Genomic DNA, 22870 nt, shown 5'->3' with positions numbered 1-22870 from the left:
TGTGATCCTCCTGGCTTACCCTCCCAGAATGGTGGGATTACAAGTGTGTGCCACCACACCTGGCTTATTTTGGGGAAGGGGTTCCTTAACTTGATGCTTTCTGGGTTCTCTCCTGCAATTTAATCTAGGACAAGACTGAAGTTGTCCAAAGAAAAACTTATCAATCATTCTGTCAAAATCAATTCAAATATACTTGAGCTTACAAAATGATAACTACGAGATATATGATAGTTTTTTTCCCCTCTGGGCCCATAGGCTTTTCTTAATTTAAAAATACTTGTATAGTCAGTTATTCTGAATAGGTAAAGTTGTTAGAAGCTGAATCAAACAGTAGGTAAGTAAAATGATAGCACATCCTTTAAAATGAGAAGCTACTAATATTGCACTTGAACTAGCCAGTCTGGAAATTTTAACCACAGTGACGATCAATAGCCTTTTAAATACCTGCACTGGCTGTTAGTGTTGTTTTTTGTTCAATTCTGAACCGAATTTCCTTTACCACTTCCTCAGCTGAAGTTCCAAAAACAACTGAATTCTGTGGTATTTGAGGATTGTTTTGTTCTTCAGAGTTCACTTGGCAAGGATGTCCTGGGGACTGCAAATCAGGAGGACTGTCTTCAAAAAGTAGTGGAGAGATGGACCGGTCAGACTCACTCAGCTTATTAACTTCCTTTCCTGGTTCATCTAAATTGCAAATAAGAACAGTAACTTATCTTTATTTTAAGAATTACATACTCCTGGGCAGGGGATTTAGCTCAGCGGTTCTGGCGCCTGCCTAGCAAGTGCAAGGTCCCGAGTTTGATCCCCAGTACCCCCCCGCCAAAAAAATTACATAGTCCTAGGGCCAGGGATTTAGCTCAGTGGTTCCGCTGCCTGCCTCTCAAGTGCAAGGTCCCGAGTTCTATCCCTGGTACCAAAAAAAAAAAACCCCACAAAAAAACACAACAAGAATTACATACTCCTTAAGTCAGGTTTCCCTAGGTTTTCTTTCTTTCTTTTTCTCTCTTTTTTTTTTTGGTATCGGGGATTGAACTCGGGTCCTTGCGCTTGCGCAGCAGGCAGTGAAACCACTGAGCTAAATCCCTGGCCCTGGGTTTTCTTTCTTTAGATTCCCATTTTTCTATTTTCCCCCTACATTATTTCTGAAGACAAAGCAAATTTAATTTAGTTTTGTTTTTAGGAACCAAGATAGGAAGTGCTAGAATTTATATTATGTAACTATTTAATAAAGGAAACCTTGTCCAGGTTGTTCTTAAAAAAATATTGTCCGTTTTCATAGTGGACATTTAAAAAAAAGAACTATCCTAAGTAAAACACATTAACTTTTGAAAACCATTACTTTCTTTAAAAAATTAAATTTTTGATCCTTTATTCATCTCAATGAATAAAAAAGACCCTTATTAAAATAAATTAGGATTTAGGAATGTGAGGTTGAAAAGATCTTAAACAATATAAAATAATTATACCTAAAAAATAAGTTTTGTTTTTAAAGGGAAAATTTTTTTTCATTCATGGAAGAAATTTTTCAAATGTTAATCTGAGTTTTCTTTTTCAAATACAGATTTTAATTTTGACTTATTTATAAAACATCACTTTTATTGTATTTGCGATAAACAAGTTACGTCTGAAAGTTACGCTTTTTTTTAATACAATGTCTTAGGGTCTGACTGGATCAGCCAAGATACAAGTTTAAGGCAAAGAAACTTTATTATTATCAGTAGCCTATAAACTATTATTATTAAAACTAAAAATATCTATCTGTCATTACCTCATTTTATTTGCATTTTTTAAAAATGAGCTACAAAATAACTGAAATCTACATTCTCTATGAGTGTTATCATAATATATATCTAAAATGTACCAATAAATGTTTTGCTTGAGAAAAGAAAAAAAAATGAAATCTATATTGATTCTTAAAACATTCTCATGAAAAAAATCTATTAAAGTTTTCCAAATTAAAAAGTTTCTTCAATTAAGCTTCAAGCACATATGGGCCCGGGGATTTAGCTCAGTGGTTCCGGCGCCGGCCTCGCAAGCGCCAGGTCCCGAGTTCGATCCCCTGCATGAAAAAAGAAAAAAAAAAAGCTTCAAGCACATATGGAGGTATACTACTTGAAAAATGAACTAGTCTTTCAGGAAACTTATCTAAAGATAAGGTAAAAAATATAACAAACACTGGATTAGTTTCACATTTTAAAGTGTGTAATATGAATTAAGTTACAGATGTTTTCCAAATCTGCATTCTCAGACCACATTCATAAAGAGAGTTGTTTTCAAACTTACAGCGCTGTTACTTATGTGCTTCAGTTCCTTTTCATTCTATATATTCCATTTTTAAAATTCAGAGCAACTTGGAAGGCAGTAGGAGTGCAGAACAGCTGAAAGGCTACTCACCTGGAGCCCTCTGTCCCACTGGCTGAGTGCAAGTCACTCAGGGCCTGGCGCGTGCCAGGCAAGCACTCTACCAGCCCCCTCATTTGCTTCTGGACTGAAAAAGCCTTATAATCCCCATGAGTGAAATAATCAGAGTACAATACCAGGATTAAAGCATTTCGTTCACATTACAAGTGCTGAAAGAATGTGTGCTATTTCAGCATCTTACACAGCCTGGTACTCACCATCCAAATATTGCAGAGTACACATTAAATGACAATTACTACTTTATTTTTAAGTAGGTAAGGTAGTTGGCAATATATTTTTAAAGAGAAGCATCTTTTAGAAAGGGGACAAGCAGTACAAAAATGTCTGACTTTAAAGAAAGATATATCAATCACTTGTCACACCTCCAACACACTGTTGATGTGAGGTTGGATGGGCCTGAAAATGCACTACACAGGGATTTATAGATGAGGGAAGAAAAGTCAAATTACTTCAATCACTTAAGTATATGAAAGCCATGAAAAGGGCAATATACAAATAAATATGTTAAAGATAATAGAAACTAAGAAGTCACATCCTCATAGTGAGTTTAGACATGTAATCAATGAGGACTTCAGTAGAGAATGAAAACACTTACCTAAAGCCCAATGTAATTTTGTTTTGTTTTGATTTTGTTTTTGTTTTTATTTTTATTTTTTGGTACCGGGGATCGAACTCCAGACCTTGCGCTTATGAGGCAGGCGGCGGAAACACTGAGCTAAATCCCGGGCCCTAATGTAATTTTTTTTTTTTAAAAAGTAAAAGTAATTGTTATAAAAGCCCACAGGAAACTGGGCATGGTGGTACAAGCCTGTAATCCCAGTACACTGGGAGGCTGAGGCAGGAGGATCGGAAGTTGGATTCTGTCAGGGGAACTTAGGAAAACCTTGTCCTAAAATTAAAAAAAAAAAAAAAAGGTCTGGGAATGTGGCTCAGTGTGAAGGCCCAGAATTCAATCCTCAAGTCCCACAAGGAGTTGGAGGAGGAGGAGGAGGAGGAGGAGGAGGGAACTTGCCATCACCTATAGGGAATGTTTTGTTGGAATCATTTAATGATTTCTGCCTCTCTTCCCTAATGAAAACTAAGGAAGTAACAAAGTGAGATTTGAAGCAAAGTAACATCAGGCTTTGGTGCCACACCCCCAAAAAACAAGGCTATGGCAAAGATGGAAAATATTTGGCTCCAAGCATCTATGTCTAGAAATAAATATTGTTTAATGTTGCTATGAAAGAAAAAGGGAGAAACCTACCCCTCTGAGCTTTAAATAAAGTATTGAAGCTGTAATTCAATGTCTAGATTAAACTTGCTCCAAATGATGTGAGCGCCAAACAATGTGGGAGACTCAGAATTTCATGCCACTGTGTCCACCATTTTGCTTCCAGGAAAGTTACAAACCCCATCGCTGAGCAGACCCTCTGAAGTAGCCATGTTACACACACGAAATGTGGCTGTGGGTGGTGAGCAAACCCCTCTGGGTCACCTTTTCATCCAGGTGAACTGTGCTCAAGGATTCAGGACAATTCAGGCATTTTAAGTAATCACACCTTTGGCAAAAGGTTGCCAGCATTACGTGAAATGTCTGCATGTTTCTTGCATTGCTTTGGTTAGATAATAGAAGAACGGTTTGAAAAACTTATGGAGTTATGAAACTTCTGTTTTACTGTATATAAGAGTCATAATGAGGCCCAAGGCAAAGAAGGAAAAGGGATGGCATTAATTCTGGAAGCACTGAAAACTGTCATAAATGCTGTACTAGAGTCAGATTACAGAAAACTTGGGAAATGAAGAAAAATAAAATCACTCAATGTTTTGGTATGTTTGAGGTTAATCTCTTAAACCTAACTTTTATCAACATCACACAAAAAAGGCCAATTTAAATAAAGAACTTCCTCAGCCGCAGTGCAATCTAAACCCTTTGAGGCTACAGTTTAAGAAAGTAATTGATACAATATTACTTTGTTTAGTGACTCCATAGACTGAAGTCTGAAGATTTAACAATAGCATTTATTTACAAAGTGATATTCTAGGGATTTAGTTCAGTGGCGCTGTGCCTGCCTCACAAGCACAAGGTCCTGAGTTCAATCCCCGGTACCAAATAAATAAATAAGATATTCTATACATTTAACTGAAATACTCACTGGATGTATTTTAAGTTTCTGATTTTTCACTTATCCTACCACCTACATATGCTAGTGAGTTAACTGAGGGGTTGGTTTTTTTGTTTCATTGTTTTTATTTTGATCGTTCCAATAAATTGCTTACCATTTTCTGCCAAGTTTCCAGTTTTGATGAAATAACTTCTTTTTTCCTCAGGCCAATTTTGTCTTTCCTGTAAGTGCTTTGTTATATTCAAGTAGGCTTCATCAAGACTCATGGCCATAAAATTGGGATCATAATCAGCAAGTATTTCCTTAACCTTCAAAAGGAACAAAAAAGGGTTACATTTTGCTACCACAGCAAAAAACTCCTGTCACACACAGCTGATAAGAAACATTAATATTCTTATTTTGCAACTACAGTAATGATCCTGCAATCAATAGCTCATGGATTTAAGGAATGAATAATTTACCACCAGTGCATATTTGTCAATCTGTCTTTTGTATTAAAAATAGATCATGAAGGCAGAAGACTGTGAAATGGCATCATTTGATGGAGTCTATTTAGCCACCTACACCTAGATATAGAAAGCAATTCATATAAATCTCAGAAAACAACATTCTGGTAGGCTCAGAAAAAAGATAGCTAAGGTTTTAGATAGCTAGTCAAAAGTAGAAGTGGGAATGATGAGATTCTATTGTCTCATCTTTTATGGCGGTTTTTGTTCATTTTTAAGAGGAAAAAGAATAATCTTACGTAAAAGTACCATGTTGCTTTAAAAAGCAGTTGTTTCAGTTAACTATAAGAGGCACATAAAGCTCCACTAAATATATATATTAATGCATGTATCCATAAGGAAAATGAAGCTCTACTATTTCTTGGAATGTGGAATAGAAATGATGACAAAATCTATAGTGTAATTCTATGGTTACATTAAATGATGGAGGAAAGTCCAGAGAGCACAGTGGCATAAAATATACAAAGATTAAAATTATTGTTACTATAATCCAGAAATCTCTTTTATAGAGATAGTTTTATTACATTAAACTATGAAGGTTTGTATGGTGGTAGTTGTTTTTTACCACTAAAGTCTTAGCAGTAATTAGAGGGAATGTTTCCCAAAATAATATATATATATTATAAGACATACTGGCTGAATTATATTATACTTCTCTATCACTTAAAACCTGACTAGTGTATCACGAGAAAACTTTGTTTTATAAAAGGAAAGCATTTTAGCTCAATATAATTATGAACAGCTGAGTCAAGGGGAATTTTAGAAAATGGTGATATAAAACTTGGCATAATTTTACTCAGAGGGTGCCTTAAATAGCTCTGTTCTTGTAGGAGAAACCACTTTTATATGTACTCAGAATCTTTCTAGTGAAAAAGAAAACTCTTGAGAGTCTGTAGCTGGCAGCCCACTAAAATTCTGAATGAGAAGCATTCCCTAGAGATGCTGTTGAGTAGTCCTTATAAACTCCTATCCACAGGACACTGCTGTAGCAACTCAGACATACTCTAGTCAAAATCAAGCCTTGAAAGCTCCAGGACAGCTAAAACTATTTCAATATTTAGGATAAAACAAAAATGGATCTTCAAGTTTTCTAATCAAGCTAGAAATATTAATGTGTTTATGTTAATATACACATAATTATTCATTTGTTACCCGCAAATTAAGTACCTAGAGATTGTTGAAAATTTGAAGATTTTTTCCCAAATTATGTAAATAAAAACACTGAAGATAACTAAAAACAATTTAGTTCTTATTTTTTATTTTGAGACAGGGTCTCAACTAAGTTATTAAATTGGCCAGGCTGGGCTTGAACTTTGTGTTTTTTTTTCTCTTGAGAAAAGTAACTTTAATTTTCTTATCTGAATTGTGATATACAAAAGTAATCCCTTTCAGAGTAAAATAGCCAGAATAATTTTAGAACAAACTTCAGGATGGGCATAATCCCAGCACCCTGACAGGATGAGGCATGAAGATTGCAATTTGAGCCCAACCTGGACAACATGGGGTTTTGGCAAGACCCTATCTCAGCATAAAAAAATAAAACGAAGCCCTAGTATTACCCCAAATCCCCCATAAAACACAGTTCTCTTAAGTTTATAGTATGCCTAAAAGAAAAAAGTAATATTCAAGTGAATCAATAGCAACCTAATGCTCAGAAAAAAATATATATATTGGGGGAGGGGGAACAGGAGCTAGGAGGTAGAGGCCAAACTTACTTTATGAGATCTTTCCTGCTTAAGCACAAATGCTTCATGCTGCCAAATAACACAATTAAGGAAACAAAAATCGACTCATATCAGTTCCACTTTAAAAATGCAATAAACAGATGGGCATGGTGCACACCTGTAATGCCAGCACTCAGGAGACTAAATCAAGTTATAGTAGAACTCTATCTCAAAAAACAAACAAAACCTCTCACAAAACCACAACAAATAGATCACAACATTTTCAAGTACTGCTAAGTTGCTTATACAAACTCAAAGTCTAAGCATGACTTCAGGATCAAAACTTTTTATGTCATGGGCTTGAACTTTTGATCCTCCTGTCTTAGCTTCCCAGAATACTGAGATTATAGGCATCTGTTACCATGCTTGGGTCTTTTTAGGATTTTTTATTTATTAAAGGTCTGTTTTTCATGTTTAGCATTTTATCTCTCTTTAATCAGGGATATAGTAAAAACAATCAATAGTTAGCAAATGTATGTTTCTCCCTCCTCTACCTCCCTTTTAGAAGTGGGCACAACGCACTTGCTGCAATAGATTATTTTCGAAAAAATAAAGATGACAGTTTTAAAATTTGGGGTATGGTATCATTTCTAGGGGAAATGAGGTAGAATAAAAATTAAAAGCAGTGAATCTGAAGATCATGTGAATGTCTGAATGGCACTAAGCAGCATATCATAATTTTGCAAGTGTTTCTATTCAGATGGTAGCTTTGATTTGCTTTTTGAAACCAGGGGTGCTATACCATCAGGCAACATCCCCAGTCCTTTTTGAGGCTGGGTCTTCTTAATTTAAAGTTGCCCAGGACAGATTTAAACTTGCAATCTTCCTGCTTCAGCCTCTCAATTAGCTGAAATTATAGGCATGCACTACACACAGCAATCTTTAATACACTGCATTTTACTATGGCAGTCAAAAAGCAGTGTAGACACGCTACCCTCAAATTTTAATTCAAGAACTAAATCCCAGCATTGCACAACAGGCCTATTGTCATTAAAAATAGAGGAAATGGCAGTTTTCACATGAGAAAGTTTGGGATTTTAGTAAATAATCATATCTTTACATTTCAGAGCTCTTTTCCAAAACAATGGATTATTCCCTTTCCTCTTTGATTACCAGTCTCTTAGACATTCACTGATTATCATCTTCACAAGACTGTAGGGAAAGAGAAACAGGTAACCAAAATAAGTGATTTTTGTCATTGTGTAAAAACATTGATAGGAAGTTTACTCAGAAGACACTGAAACCAATGATGAGAGGATTCTTTAAATTACAAATATTAGGTAGTTCTAGAATAAAGTGTATTTTACACAAGAAAGAATAGTGACCGTTACAATTAAAGCTATTCAAAGTTTTCTAAGCAGATGAAAAATACTTGGAAAGTATTTCTGTTTATTGGAAAACAGAATGATGTATTCCAGGTGTTGTAAACAGCCCGGTACTGAATATACAAGCTGAAGAAATAGTTGAAGGTGAGGCCAGAAGGATAAGCTAAGACCAAATCCTGACATGCTAAGGCCTTTGGAATTGACTCTGGATGTGATAAGGAACCAGTGATTAGATAGAAGTAGGGGGGATATAAACTTACCTCTTCACTCACGGCTCTGTATTTGTCAAAGTTTGGGGCACTATAATGAGATGTGGGCAGAGTCTCTTAGCAATAAATCCTGGCATGGCTGCACGAACACCAAACCTCCTTGCATGGTAATTTGAAGTAGACTGAAAAAGAATTGACCACAGGGGAAAAATAAACAAACCTAAATGGACATATTGATCAATGCATTCATAAGAAACACATTACTCATGTGCATTTGCAATTCAAGGACATTTCTTTTATGGACCACTGTCTTCAACCACACTTTGACTTTACGGTACTATGACACTGTGACCTTCACTCACTGCCGTTCCTCCCTCTATTTATAAGGTGATACCAGCTCAGAAGTAAGACTGCGCTGATAAAAATATTCTTTCATATTTCCAGTATCTAAACTTGATTGGCTTTAAGGCATACTTACAGTATATATCAAGATCTAGACAACAGCAAATGATGTTATATGAAAGTAAAAGTATAGTGTAGAGTGAGTAGTATAGAATAGTTATGAAGTAATATGGTCGTGCCAATAGTATAGCTGTTATATAAAGTAACAGTTTAGAAAATTATAGTATAGTACAATATAGGTTAAGATCCTTAGGAACAAGGGATGCTTAATCTAAAGTATACTTTTAGAATTTCCTCTATTTGGAATTTTTTTCCATTAAGTTTATTGGTGCATTTTAGGTATAAAGTACAGTTACATTCATCATTGGGATCTTGTACCTTTACATGAGTATCTTGGTTCTTATTTTTTTCCCCTTCCCCTGCCTACCCTTCCCTATTTGCAAAGACTTTGTTTCTATTTTTTTCCTTTTCTCATATTTTTTCTTTTCCCTTTTTTCCTTTCCTCTACCCCTCCCATTTCCCCTACTCCTTTAGACCTTTTCTTCCTATTACACAATATTAATTATACATTTTTAAAATTATAATATCAAGATCTAGAAGATATTACCAAAGATTTTACAGAATTTAAAAGGATATAGAAAGCATATTACAAAAATCCTTTTTGAAATAAATTGGACAACTTCTAAGAAGTACCTTGGAAGACAAATTAATGAAACTGACTCTGGAGGAAATATAAAATTTGAATAGGACCTATTAAAGAAAGTATATTCCTAGCTTGAAAACCTACCTATATGACAACAGCAGGCTCATATATATTTTAACTGATAAATTATATCAAACATTTAAAGCAGAAAGAAAAAGCCATATGATCCTGTCAGTAGTTGGAGAAAAAGCAATGGACTAAACTCTACAGCTGTTCATGGTAAAAGCTATCAGGAGACTAGAAGTAGAACAGAACCTTCTCAACAGATAAAAGACATGTACTGCATACTTCCAGGAAAAATGCCTTATATGAATGGAGAAGATACAATGCTTTTTCCCTAAGGTGGGGAACAAGGGCAGATATGCTTACTCTTCATCTGCCCATTAAACTTTGAAACATACGCCCAAACCAAAATAGTCTGGCAATAAAATGACACAATTAGGACAGGATTGGCAAGGCAGAAGTAAAATCTTTATATGTAGATGAAATGATCATCTACAGAAGCCTCAAGAACTTGTATTTGAATTTAGCAGGATTAGAAAACACAAGGTATATATAAAACTTCAGGTCTATGTATACTTGCTATAAATGAAGAATTGGATACTGAAATTTAAAAGTTATGTAAGAGTACAAAGGACCTAGACAAGTAAAAAGAAAAAGAAAACAGCGTTGGAAGATATTTAGTACCTAATTTTAAGACTTCCTCTAAAGCTGAAGTAATCAAGGCAGTGTTGGTGTGAGGAAAGACATAGGTCATTGGAATAAAACAGAACCTAGAAATACAACCACACATATATGGTCCACTGAGTTTTGAAAGATTATTTAACATTAACATTTTATTGAAAAATTTCTACCTTGAACAAAAAGTCAACGGTCTAATAACTGGCTAAACTAAGTCTCCAAAAAAAAGTGATTAAAGCTTAACCAGAACTTCCAATTTTATGTTTTATTTCTTAAAATTTCAATATGTTTTCTGATTAGGAGATAAAAAATACTAAAAACGTATGAGAATTAAAATGAGTATTACTAAATCATACTGTTGTTGATACTTGACAATAGTCTATATCAATGTCAAAGAGCATAGTACCATTTATTTCAAAATTTTATCACAAACTAGGCATTGTGGTGCACTGGGAAGCTGAAGCAGGAATATTTCAAGAACAATGGCTTAGTTCTAGCATGATTACAATACGTGTGTATGTATATATACACATATATAAATATATACATATAACAGAGTATTATATCTTCTTTATAGAATTAAATATCATTTTCCAAGTATTTGTTGGTGACTCATACGAAAGGGGAGTAAGCATTCTTTCAGTAGACATTGTTTTAGAACCAGACTTGTCAGTTGTCTGAATATTCATCGGAGCAGAGATAAAGAACAAGTGGATTATAGTTTTACAATAAAATAATAACTCACTAAGGCTTAGGTTTATAGCCATCTAAGGCACTAGAAGGAGTCAGCAATAGGAAAGAATTCTCCTTGATTTCTCTAGTATTTTTTTAGTACTAAAACCCATCTATTTCAGTTTCTACTTTTAATTCCCAACAGATTTTCAGCCACATATAGCTATCCTGGTCATGTTTACCTTCTATGGTTAGAATAACAAAAAGAGCAACATAGCAATCAGAAAAATTATTTAATTGCACTAAATGTACTACACTAATAAAATGTCAGTCTAATACCAGGCTTGGCAAGTATTTTCTACAAAAGTCCAGATAGCAAATAACCTTAGTATGAGATCATACTGTTTTTGCAGTTGCTCAATTCTGCTTGTTTAGTGCAACAATACTAATAAATAAATAAATGGCTATATGTTTGTGCCGATACAATTTATTTACAAAAAAAATGGAAGGCTGGACATGGCCTCCAGGCTATAGTTTGAAAATCTGTACTTCAGAATAACATTTCCCTTTCTTTCTTCAACTCTCTTTAAGTAGGATGCTCATTAAAAATTTAATTTGCAATGGAAAGCTACAGCATCATTCTACCATTTTACCAGGTTTATAACTCTGGACAAGTTATTAATAGTCTCTCTCTATTTGTTTTCTTTTCTGTTAAAAGGAATTAAAAATCAGTACCTGAAGGTATGTTGTAAGGATTCAGTAACGGCATATATAAGACAGCCAGAAAAATACTCAATAAACTGGCAGACCTCAATAAAGGCTCTCCCTTCATAAACCAGGAGGCTTGCTCAAATATGTTATAAAATACCCTTTTTGTTCTTGATCTTCACCTACTTACCAACATACTCATTGATCCTACAGCGATGGGTTTATCCTTCAGTTCTGGAGTGTCCCTCATTTCTACAGCAGCATAGAAAGCATCCATGTCAACATGTACTATGGTATTGTTCAAATCTCGGCGGTGTTCTATTTCCATTGCAAACCTGTCAACCTTAATTTTAAAAAATTAGATTTTTGTAGATAATGTAATATTTAAACATCATTAATTATAACATGAATTTTTTTTTTTTTTTTTTACTGCATCCATTTCCAAGTTCAGGATCTCGGGTGACATCCATCTCTCTCTTTTTTTTTAAATTTAATTTTATTGGTACATTTTAGGTATATAATATAATGACATTCATCATTGGAAATTTGCACCTTTACATAATCTCTCTTGGTTCTTAATTTTTCCCCTTTCCCCTGCCCTATTTACAAAGGCTTTGTTTCCATTTTTTCATTGTCTCCTATTAATTCCATTCTCTTCTTTCCTTCCCCTTAACCCTCCCACTCCCCCTTCCTCTTTGCCCCTTTTCTTTGTATTTTACATTATCTGTTATACCTTTTAGTCCTTATTTACACTTTCAGTTTCTCACATTAGAGAAACTATTTGGTACTTACACATGTGTGTCCTGTTTATTTCACTTATGAGAATGGCCTCAATGTGCATCCATTTAGCTATAAATAGCTCTAATTTCTCATTTTTTATGGCTTAGTACATCATTTTCTACAATTTTTTTTTTGGTACTGGGGATTGAACTCAGGACCTTGTGCTTGTGAGACAGGCACAGTGCCACTGAGCTAAATCCCCGGCCCAGTACATCACTTTCTTAAAAAAAAATCACACATTTTCTTTATCCAGTCTCCAGTTGATGGGCATTTGGGCTGTTTCCAAGTTTTAGCTATTACAAACTGTGCTGTTATGAACATGGGTGCACATACATCACTGTGGTATGATTCTTTTAATTCTTTAGGGGAAGATCCCCAGCAGGGGAATAGCTGGGTCAAATGGGACTTCCAGTCCTAGTTCTTTGAGGCATCTCCATACTGATTTCCACAGTGCTTTCACCAGTCTACCTCCCACCAGCAGTGGAGCAGGGTTCCTCTTTCCCAACAGCCTCGGCAGCATTTGTTATTAGTTGATTTCATGATAGCAGCCATTCTTTCTGGAGTGAGGTGGAATCTCAGCAGTCTTTTCAGTTGCATCTTTTGAATGATCAGTGATGTTGAACATTTTTTCATGTGTTTATTTGCTATTTCTACTTCTTTGTGTGAGAAATATCTGTTCATTTCAGATGCCCAGTTTTGGAATGGGTTTTTTAATTTGGGAGGTCTGATTTTTCAAAGTTCTTTATAGATTCTAGATAGTAGACTTTTGTCTGAGGAACAGCAGGTGAAAATTATTCCCCACATTGTGGATTTTCTATTCACTCTGTTGGTGGTTTCTCTTGCTGTGCAGAAGCTTTTTAGTAAGAAGAGATCCCACTTGTTGATTGTTTGTGCTAGTTCACGGGCGACTGAGGTGTTGTTCATAAAATCTTTTCCTACACCAATGTCTTCAAGAGTTCTACCTAACTTCTGTTCCAGCTGGTTCAACATTTGTTTTAATATTTAGATCTTTATTCCATTTTGATTTTAGTTTAATGTGTGGTGAGAGATGTAGGTCTAATTTTAATCTTTGGCAAACTGAAACCCAATTTTTCCAGCACCATGTATTAAAGAGGCTATCTTTCCTCCAGTGAGGGTGTTTGGCTCCTTTGTCAAAGATGAGGTGGCTGAGTGTGTCTGGAGTTGTTTTGGCATCTTCTAATCTGTTCCACTGTCCTCAGGTCTGTTTCTTTGCCAGTACCATGCTGTTTTTACCACTGTAGCTTTGTAGCAGAGTTGCATGTTGGGGATTGTGATACCCCCTGCCATGTCTCTGTTACCTAGAATTGCTTTTGCTATTCTGGGTCTCTTCTTGTTCCAAATGAATGTTTGGAGTGTTTTCTCTTGACAGGTCCATGAAGTATGCTGCTGGGATTTCAATTGGGATTGCATTGAATCTACATAGCAGTTTTGGAAGTATGGCCATTTTCACTATATTGATCCTTCCTACCCAGGAGCAAGGGATGTCATTCCTTTTTCTGATATCATCTTTAATCTCTCTTTTCAGAGTGCTATAGTTTTCAGAGAAGAGTGCTTTGATTTCTTTTGTTAGGTTGGTTCCTAGGTATTTCAGTTTTTTGGATGCTATTGTGAAAGGAGCTGTTTGCCTTATTTCTGTCTCAGTGAGTCTGTTGTTCATGTAGAGGAAAGCTATTGATTTTTGTGTGTTGACCTAATATCCAGCTAGTCTACTGAATTTGGTTATTACGTCTAGACGACTTTTGGTGGAATTCTTGGGGTTTTTGATACAGAGTATCATGTCATCTGCAAATAATGACAATTTGACTTCTTCATTTCCTATCTTTATTCCTTTTATTTCTTTCTCTTGTCTAATTGCCATGGCAAACGTTTCCAAAACTATATTGAGCAGGAGTGTGGACATCCTTGTCTTGTTCCTGATTTTATTGTCAAGGATTTCAGTTTTTGACCATTTAGCATGATACTGGCTGTTGGTTTTTCATAGATGGCTTTTATCAGATTGAGGTAGAGACTGTCTATTCCAATTTTTGTAGGGTTTTTTTTTATCATAAATGCGTGTTGGATTTTGTCAAATGCTTTTTCTACATCTATTGAGATGATCATATGGTTTTTGTCCTTGGCTCTATTGACATAGTGTATTACATTTATTGATTTGCATATGTTGAAACATCCCTGTATCCCTGGGATGAATCCCACTTGGTCAGCGTGTATGATCTTCTTGATGATCTTCTGCATTCTATTTGCCAGTATCTTATTAAGGATTTTTGCATCTGTGTTTATTAGTGAGATTGGCCTATAGTTCTCTTTTTTGGTTGTGTCTTTCTCTGCTTTGGGGATCAAGGTGATGTTTGCTTCCAGGAATGAATTGAGGAGTATCGCTTCCCTTTCAATTTCACTGAAGAGTTTAAACAGTAGTGGTAGTAGTTCCCCTCTAAATGTCTTGTAGAATTCAACAGTGAAACCATCAGGACCTGGGCTTTTCTTGGTAAGTTTTTAATTATGTTTTCAATTTCATTGATTGATATTGGGTTGTTTAGAATTTTTAGGTCTGCTTCGTTCAACTTTGGTAATTTATACATGTGTAGGAATCTGTCCATTTCTTCTGTGTTTTCCATCTTATTGGCGTATATGTTCTCAAAGTAGGTAGTGATGATCCTCTGGATTTCTGCTGGGTCTGTTGTAATTTCATCCTTTTCATTCCTAATTGCATGGATTTGGGCCTTTTCTTTCCTTTTCCTGATAAGGTTGTCTAAGGGTTTGTCAATTTTTTTTATTCTTTCAAAGAACCAACTCTTGGCTTCATTGATTTCTTGTATCATTCTCTTAGTCTCCATTGCATTGATTTCTGCTCTGATCTTTATAATTTCTTCCCTTGTAAGAGGTTTGGGTTTGTCCTGCTCTTTCTTTTCTAGAAGATTTAGGTTCAGCATCAGCTTGTTTAATTGGGCTCGCTCTGTTTTCATCATATGAGTATTCACTGCTATGAATTTCCCTTATAAGACTGCTTTCATTGTGTCCCATAGATTCCAATATGTTGTACTATCATTGTCATTTAATTGAAGGAACTGTCTGATTTCTTCTTAAATTTCCTTTGTGACCCATTGGTTATTCAGAAGTGTATTGTTCAATTTCCATGTGTTTATGAAATTTCTGTGGTTTCTTTTGCTATTAATCTCCAATTTCATCACACTATGGTCTGATTAATATACAGGGGATAACTTCAATTCCTTTGCACTTACTTAAATATGTTCCATAACCAAGTATGTGGTTTATTTTGGAGAAAGACCAGTGTACAGCTGAAAAGAAGGTGCATTCTGATTTTGTGGGGTGGAACATTCCGTAAACATTTGTTAAGTTCATTTCCTAAAGAGTTTGATCGAGTTCTAGTATTTCGTTGTTTATTTTTTGTCTAGTTGATCTATCTATTTGTGACAGTGGGTTATTGAGGTCCCCCACTACTATTGTATTAGTGCATATAGGATTTTTCATGTCTGTTAGTATTTGTTTTATGTAGTTGGGCGCCCTAGTGTTTGGTGCATAATATATTTATGATTGTTACCTTTTCCTCTTGGATTGTTCCCTTTACAAGGATGTAGTGTCATTCTTTGTCTCTCTTGATCAGTGTTGGTTTGAAATCCACTTGATCTACAAGGAGGATAGCTGCTCCTGCTTTTTGTTCGGGTTCCTGTTGCAATAACAGGAATTTTTTTTTTTTTTTTTTTGGTACAGGGGATCAAACTTGGGTCCTTGCACTTGCGCAGCAGGCGGCAAAACTGCTGAGCTAAATCCCCGGCCCAATAACAGGAATTTTAATGCAGTATGTATCTGTCCTGTCTATTCATCCATCTAGCTACTCACTTAGGGATGCATACTTTGTTGTTCAATGGTGTTTGTGGATGTATAATTTATTGTTGTTTATTAAGGCTGGTAATTGCTTTTCTTTTATTTTCACAAATACACCCTATTCTTAGGTATCATTCCCTAACAACTCTTCTAGTCATACTCCCAGGCATGTAGTAGGACTTTATTACTTATTGAATGAATGAACTATTTCAACTGCTTATATCAATTGATTCTATTGCTTTTAAATTCGGGGAACTGCGTGTACAGGAAAGTTTCAATTTAAGTAAAATAACTCCCTTTTGACTCATAATGTTAAAGTCTTAAAATAGCAGCAAATGTGCAAAAAAAAGATTATATGTCTCTGGCATATGGTGTTACACTGAATAGTAATGCACAACCAAACACACCAAAGCATAAATACTTCCTCTGTAAAACTGATTCTACAATGCTAAAATGTGATAAATGGTAATCTACACAAATAAAAATTGAAAACTTAAAGCTGTAATTTATCCTTCTTGGTTTCAATAAGTATATCAAATGTAAACATGATGAATCTTAGTTTTTAAAGAATTTTTAGCCAGATATGGTGGTGCATGCCTGTAATCCCAATGTTCTGGGAGGCTGAGGCAGGAGGATTGCAAATCTTGCTTGGACAACTTAGAAAGAACTTGTCTCAAAATAAAAAAAATTGCTAAAAAAAGAAAAAAAAGGAGCTGGGGGTGTAGCTCAGTGTAAAGGACCCATGTTAAATTCTAAGAAAGAAAGAAAGAAAGAGAGAAAGAGAGAAAGAGAGAGAAAGAAATGAAAGTAGGTAGAAATGACCAAATTAGGCAGGTAAGGGAAGGTTTTAAAGAACAGTCATACTAATTTGTGATTGTTGCTTTTTGTGGCCTGCCTGTACTGATGCTAAATTCTTACTTTCCCAGTTTACCCTGCAATTGACAGCTTTGGTCTTGACAACATGTAAGGAAGTTGCTGAGCCCACTGAAGTAAAATCTTAAGCGAAGAAAGCTATTAAATGAGCTAGAGCATATAAAGAGCATGGAAGAGAGCTTGGCACACAGTGCAAGTTTAATAAATTCAATGTATTACCAAAAAGATCAGTGTATAGCTGTGTAACAGAGCCATCAAACACCTAAGGAAGAACAGCTAAAAATAAGCAAGTGGGGTGATCTCTGGAAAGAAAGCAACTTCCATCATACGGAGATCCTGACAGCAAATTTACACAAAGGTGTAATGTGGCTTTTTCCCCTATGCTGGACTTCAACCTTGCCTCCACTTTGCAGAATTCTTTTTTCACAGCCTTCCTTCCTAGCATTACTGTGACAGTAGCTGCCCACCAGCTTAGGTAAAAATTGTAAATCCTCTTTTAGAAGCAATCATACTGAATCAAACTTGTCTGCAGTGGGCGCATTAAGACTCTCCAGAGGGCTTCTCCTATTTAGCCTACAATTGGCTCAGTGACCTGAGGTGCTCTGTGCCTTCCTGGGTTGTGCCTGTCTAGAGTGCCTTTCCCACTGTCACATGCCTTCCAGGGTCAGCTCACATATCTCTCAATTAGATCCCTGTCCTCCATGCCACAGAACTTCATTTCCCCTTGTTTTCTTGCTCTTACTATGAAACCTACTATATTAGATACTAAATTGTGGATTCCTTCAGAAGAAAGATCTGCCTTTAAATCTTTCCCCACAAGAGAGTTGGGGTGAGAGGCTGGTAGGAGAAATGAAATTTAAGCCAATATAAAGCAATATTAGAGAAAATTTGGAGAAGGCTAACTTCTTGCAGTGAGATACTGTACCTAATAAATGGAGCTTTTCAATTTTACTCTAATTTTTATGTTGATTTCAAACCATTTCTTTTAGTACTTTAATTTTGAACTAGAGAATAGCATCCTGACTAGATAAAATAAACCACGTAGACTAATAAAAACAAGGATTGACTAAAAACTAATCTACATTAATCCAGAATATACACCTGAGACATGAATTGAGTAAGAATAAGGGAGTGGCACCCTAAATATTTTGGTCTGGAATCATCTAGAAAAGAAGATAATAAATAGAAAGCAAAAATTCTCCTCAGACTCATTTACCAACGCTATGACAGGCTCTTCAGCAATCTATTCTCTTTCTTGTGTTTAATGTGAGTGTGCAGTTGCCAAAGGAAACTTCCCCGCTGCATGACTCACACATTCCACTTTCCTTACTGTCATTAGTTACCCTTGTCTGAATGCTTCTCTTTTCACACCTACCAGATACACAACACCACTGCATTTTTAAGTTCCTTTTACTGAAGTCCTCATTCATGATTTTCTTTCTTCCATTTTCCCTCCCAGTGACTTTCAAGCTCTTATCTAAGTCTGTAACATGGACCTTGTTCCTCTTACTATTGCTGAAAACCAATGAGTGTAACAGGCATTAAGAAAAAGGATTTGAGTCCCAGCACAAATTAGCTGCATGACAGCAATGTTTTCCCCCTCATCATTACCTTCCGTATTTGTAAAGTGGGACTAAGCTAACCTCAGAAGATGGTTGAAACAACAAAAAGAGATTCTCATATAATACACTTATCAAGGGATACAGTAAGAACTTAAAGATAGTACCTCTAATTTTAAAGGAAGTGACATTTATTGAGTATATGTATCATGTCATACACTGTTTCCTAAGTTAACTCAAAATAATAAATGTCAAAATATTTCTGAGATCCGAATTATTACTTCTGTTTTATAGATGAGGAAACTAAAACTCAGTAAGATTTAAGTATTTTGCCCTGGTAAATGGTCATGCTAGCCTTGGAAATGAGGTTATTCCAAAGCCCATGTTCTTTCTACTACCTTATGATGTTTCCCTAAAATAGAATTTTAAAAGTATTTAACATTGCAATAAGTTCAAACCAAAATTTTTTTTCCTCCTGGAACCAGAGTTCAAACTCAAGACCTTGCGATGGGAGAGGCAGGCGCGGCGCCACTGAGCTAAATCCCTGGCCCCAAAACCAAATTTTAATGATATATTTTATATTCATATTATGGCTTATTTACTTGAAAAATCCTTGACTTTAAAAATTCTTGACTTAGAATTTTGTTAAAGACTACTGAACAAATCTGAGTTAACAAAGTCAACTGTTAAAGTAGTCAAAATGTACAGATTTGCTGTATAATTGCCATTTCATAGAACACAAATGTTTATTCAATTTATAAACTACTGGGGATTTTTTTGTTAGTTTGTTTTTTGAGACAGGGTCTTGGTATGTAGCCTAGACTGGCCTCAATCACATAGCAATCTTCCTGCCTCAGCCTCCTGAATGCTGGGATTACTGGTGTATGCCACCACATCCATCCTGAACTACTGTTATTATAAGCTATTTTAAGAGTTATAACGATGATTGTCCCTTGGAGGAGGTCTAATAAGGCTGGAGTAGAGTACAGAATCCTTAGAGAGGATTCTGCACCAACACCCACGGTGCTCATGCTTGCTGAAGTTACTTAGCCCAGCCTCAGCCTGATCAGCAATAGTCCACACTATCCTACCACATGTAAGAGAATCTAGCACTTGGCAATTTTATGACTCTAAAATACAAAAACATTTCCCAGGAAAACATCTCTGTTCTCTCAGAATTTCTTGACTACTTAAGACTTCCTCAATCTCCTCCCCTTTATACAACTTCTTTCAGAGGAAGTTCCACAAATGAAACAATCTAACAATCAACATAAAACACATTTCCTGCCATTCCTGTTGCAAAGGATGTCAGAGACCCTTCCATGAAATATTTGACTAAAACTGGTAAAAAATTTCAAGTTCTGTTATGCAATAGAAGGCATTCTGTACTCTAGATTATAGGTATATAAAAGGAAAGGCTTAGAAGAGTATGAACAGCAAAAATGTCGTTAGATATCACCATTCATATGTACTTTTGTTTCTCTAAGACATTTATTAAAGATATTTGTAGACTACAGATCAATAAAACAACTGAAATGTCTAGAAAATACATTGCTTAAGGAATAAGATTAACTTAAAGACAATCTGTTTTGCATAAAGTTTTTAAAAAACTTGATGAAAATGATGTTTATGTTTATTTGAAAGAAACAATGCAAGGGAAAAACTAAAAAACTTTAAAGAAGAGTTATGAGGGAGAATATTAAACCACACTTTTACTTTTTGGTAACTAAAATTATATGGTACAGACAAATTATATGGTACAAACAAAAACAGGAAAAGAATCAATTAAGAAGAGAGAGTCCAGAAACAAACCAAAGTACTATGAGAATTTAGTTTAGGAAAAAAATAATACCATTTAAGAAAAAACTATACACCAGGGATTTAGCTCCATGGCACCACTGTGCCTGTCTCACAAGTGCAAGGTCCGGAGTTTGATCCCTGGTACCAGAAAACAAAAACAAAAACAAAAAAACTATACATCTTACATTAAAACAAATTTTAGATTTCTTCTCCATAAAAGACACTATTAAGACTTGAGTAAAGAAGAGGGCCAGGGATTTAGCTCAGTGGTTCTGCTGCCTGCCTCACAAGCAGAAGGACCCGAGTTCAATCCCTGGTACCAAAAAAAAGAGAGTAAAGAAGAAACTACAGATTGGGAGAAAATATTTTTTAAAGATATAACTGGATTAGGACTATTATCCAAAATATACAAAGAATTCTTAAAATTAAACAATGAGAAAATAACCTGATTAAAAAATGGGCCAGAGCTGAGAGTGGTGGTGCACATCTAATCCCAACACTCAGAAGGCTGGAGCAGGAAGATCTCAAGTTTAAGCCCAGCCTGAGGTACATAGTGAGACCTTGTCTCATATTTTTTTAAAAAAAGGAGAGGCCAAAGACCTTAACAGATATCTTAGCAAAGAAGATACACAGGTAGCAGGTAAGTATATGAAAAGTTGCTGAAAATCATATGTCATCAAGGAAATGCAAATTGAAAGAACAAGATTCCACTATTGTATATAACTACTAGAGTAGTCAAAATTCAGAACACCAGAATCTTTTTTTTTTTTTTTTGATAAAATCAGCATTACAGAAACTATGCCACATTTATCCTGTGGAATTTTCTGTGACATTATATATATAAAAAATAGTACGATGCTTTTTTAACAGATAGTGTTATCCTTATATACAGGACCCCAGAGGATGTGGTATATTACAGAAAACCCACTATCCTGCTGGCCCTTACAGAAGAAATTGAAAATGCTTGTGCAGCAATCTCAATGACCAAGCGACAGTTTGCCATATTAATAAACGTCTGGAAGCTAATGCCCACTACTTTGAACAAGGCCAAACTTGTATTAATGTTATGATGTCTCAATAAATTTAGTATTAAAATATTTATAAATTTTTTCTTTTCCTAAAGTGTGTATGTATTTTTTATCTCACCCTCCCCATATATGAATATATGTTTTGGGTTGAATCCTAACTGCCAAATACTTCTATGAAGCTGGGCAAGTTACTTAATTAAAACTCCATTTATTACGGAGGCTGAGGCAGGAGGATTGCCCTAAGTTCAAGGCCCACCTGATCCACATAGTGAGTTCAAGGCCACCCCAAATTACACAGTGAGACCCTGTCTCAAAAAACAAAAACAAAAACAAAACATTCCATTTATTCTTCTATATTACAGGGTAACAATGTCTAGTTGTGGAATCTTTATGTAAACGAGCAGATCAATACATACTAAAGAATGTGAATTTGCAGATGTGTATGCTTTAGAATATAATGAACATTTACATTTCTTCTTGTTTGCAGTTATAACTTGATAATGCATGTTAGCTGTCAATTACCATACTACCGCCTTCCTCTCTAAGGGCTGAATTAATACCTGCAATTGTGCATTCCTTAGCTGCTGGCTGGTGATTTGTGTTTTTTGGTGCATCATATTTTCAATTCGTTGGTTGACTTGTTTTTCCTTCTTGAGCTCATTTTCATAAAATCTGGACCCCTAAGGAGAAAACAAAGCATAAGAAAAATGTCTGAAGAAACAACCATTTGTAATATAACCTGGTGGCTAAGCAGATAGATTCTGGAATCAGACTGACTGAACTCAAACCTTAGTTTTACTATTTACTAGCTCAGTGACCCCAAAGTTCTTACTCTTTCTATGTAGCAGTTTCATTATCCTGTAAAATGTATTTCCTAATAGTTACCTAAATCATAGAATTGTTGTGAAACACTACTAAGAACAAGCTTTTGCATTCAGAAAAGAACAGACTGTTCTAGGTAGGATCCTTGGAGCACATGCACAGCTTTACTAGGCTGAGTCATCGGTTTTCTCCTCCACTAAAACTTACTTCTTAACAAAGTATTTTCAGGCTGGTGCACATGCCTATAATTGCAGGACTCTGGGAGGCTAAGGCAGGAGGACTGAAAGTTCAGGCCTAGCCTGGGCAATTTAGCTACTTAGCAAGACCCCATCTCAAAATAAAAAATAAAAAGAGCTGGGGATGTAGCTCAGTGCAAAAGCCCTCGGTTCAATTCTTATTACAACCAAAAAAAAAAAAAGAATTTTCAAAAATTTTACAATAGGGCTGGGGATTTAGCTCAGTGGTTTCGCCACCTGCTGTACAAGTGCAAGGACCTGAGTTTGATCCCCGGTACTAAAAAAAAAAATTTACATTAAATCATTAAGGAAAATGTAGAAGATACTTTAAAAATTAACTGTAATTTCACTACTGAACATAGTGTCTATCCATACATCAGGTTGATACATATTAGGTTATTTTTACTTTTTGGTTATTATGAAAAAAATGCTGCTATGAACATCTGTGTGCACAT

General features: G+C 35.3%; 1 protein-coding gene across 1 annotated transcript in view; it reads right to left on the bottom strand.

Annotated features, from left to right (window-relative positions):
* Polk (DNA polymerase kappa) overlaps nucleotides 1-22037 on the bottom strand; it is a gene marked incomplete at its 5' end in the record, with an annotated part of 39274 nt that extends 17237 nt beyond the window's left edge. The window contains 6 exon segments of the mRNA XM_087203178.1: nucleotides 445-684; nucleotides 4681-4834; nucleotides 8342-8376; nucleotides 8379-8472; nucleotides 11647-11799; nucleotides 21918-22037. Of these exon segments, the coding sequence (XP_087059304.1) occupies nucleotides 445-684; nucleotides 4681-4834; nucleotides 8342-8376; nucleotides 8379-8472; nucleotides 11647-11799; nucleotides 21918-22037 (796 nt within the window).
* Nucleotides 22038-22870: the final 833 nt, after the last annotated feature.

Source organism: Heterocephalus glaber, unplaced genomic scaffold, assembly GCF_053883595.1.
Source record: "Heterocephalus glaber isolate CG9 unplaced genomic scaffold, H.glaber_assembly_v1.0 deba00001788, whole genome shotgun sequence".
Lineage (NCBI taxonomy): Eukaryota > Metazoa > Chordata > Mammalia > Rodentia > Bathyergidae > Heterocephalus > Heterocephalus glaber.
The sequence above is the reverse complement of the archived record's forward strand: the minus strand, read 5'-3'. Positions and strand labels throughout refer to the sequence as shown.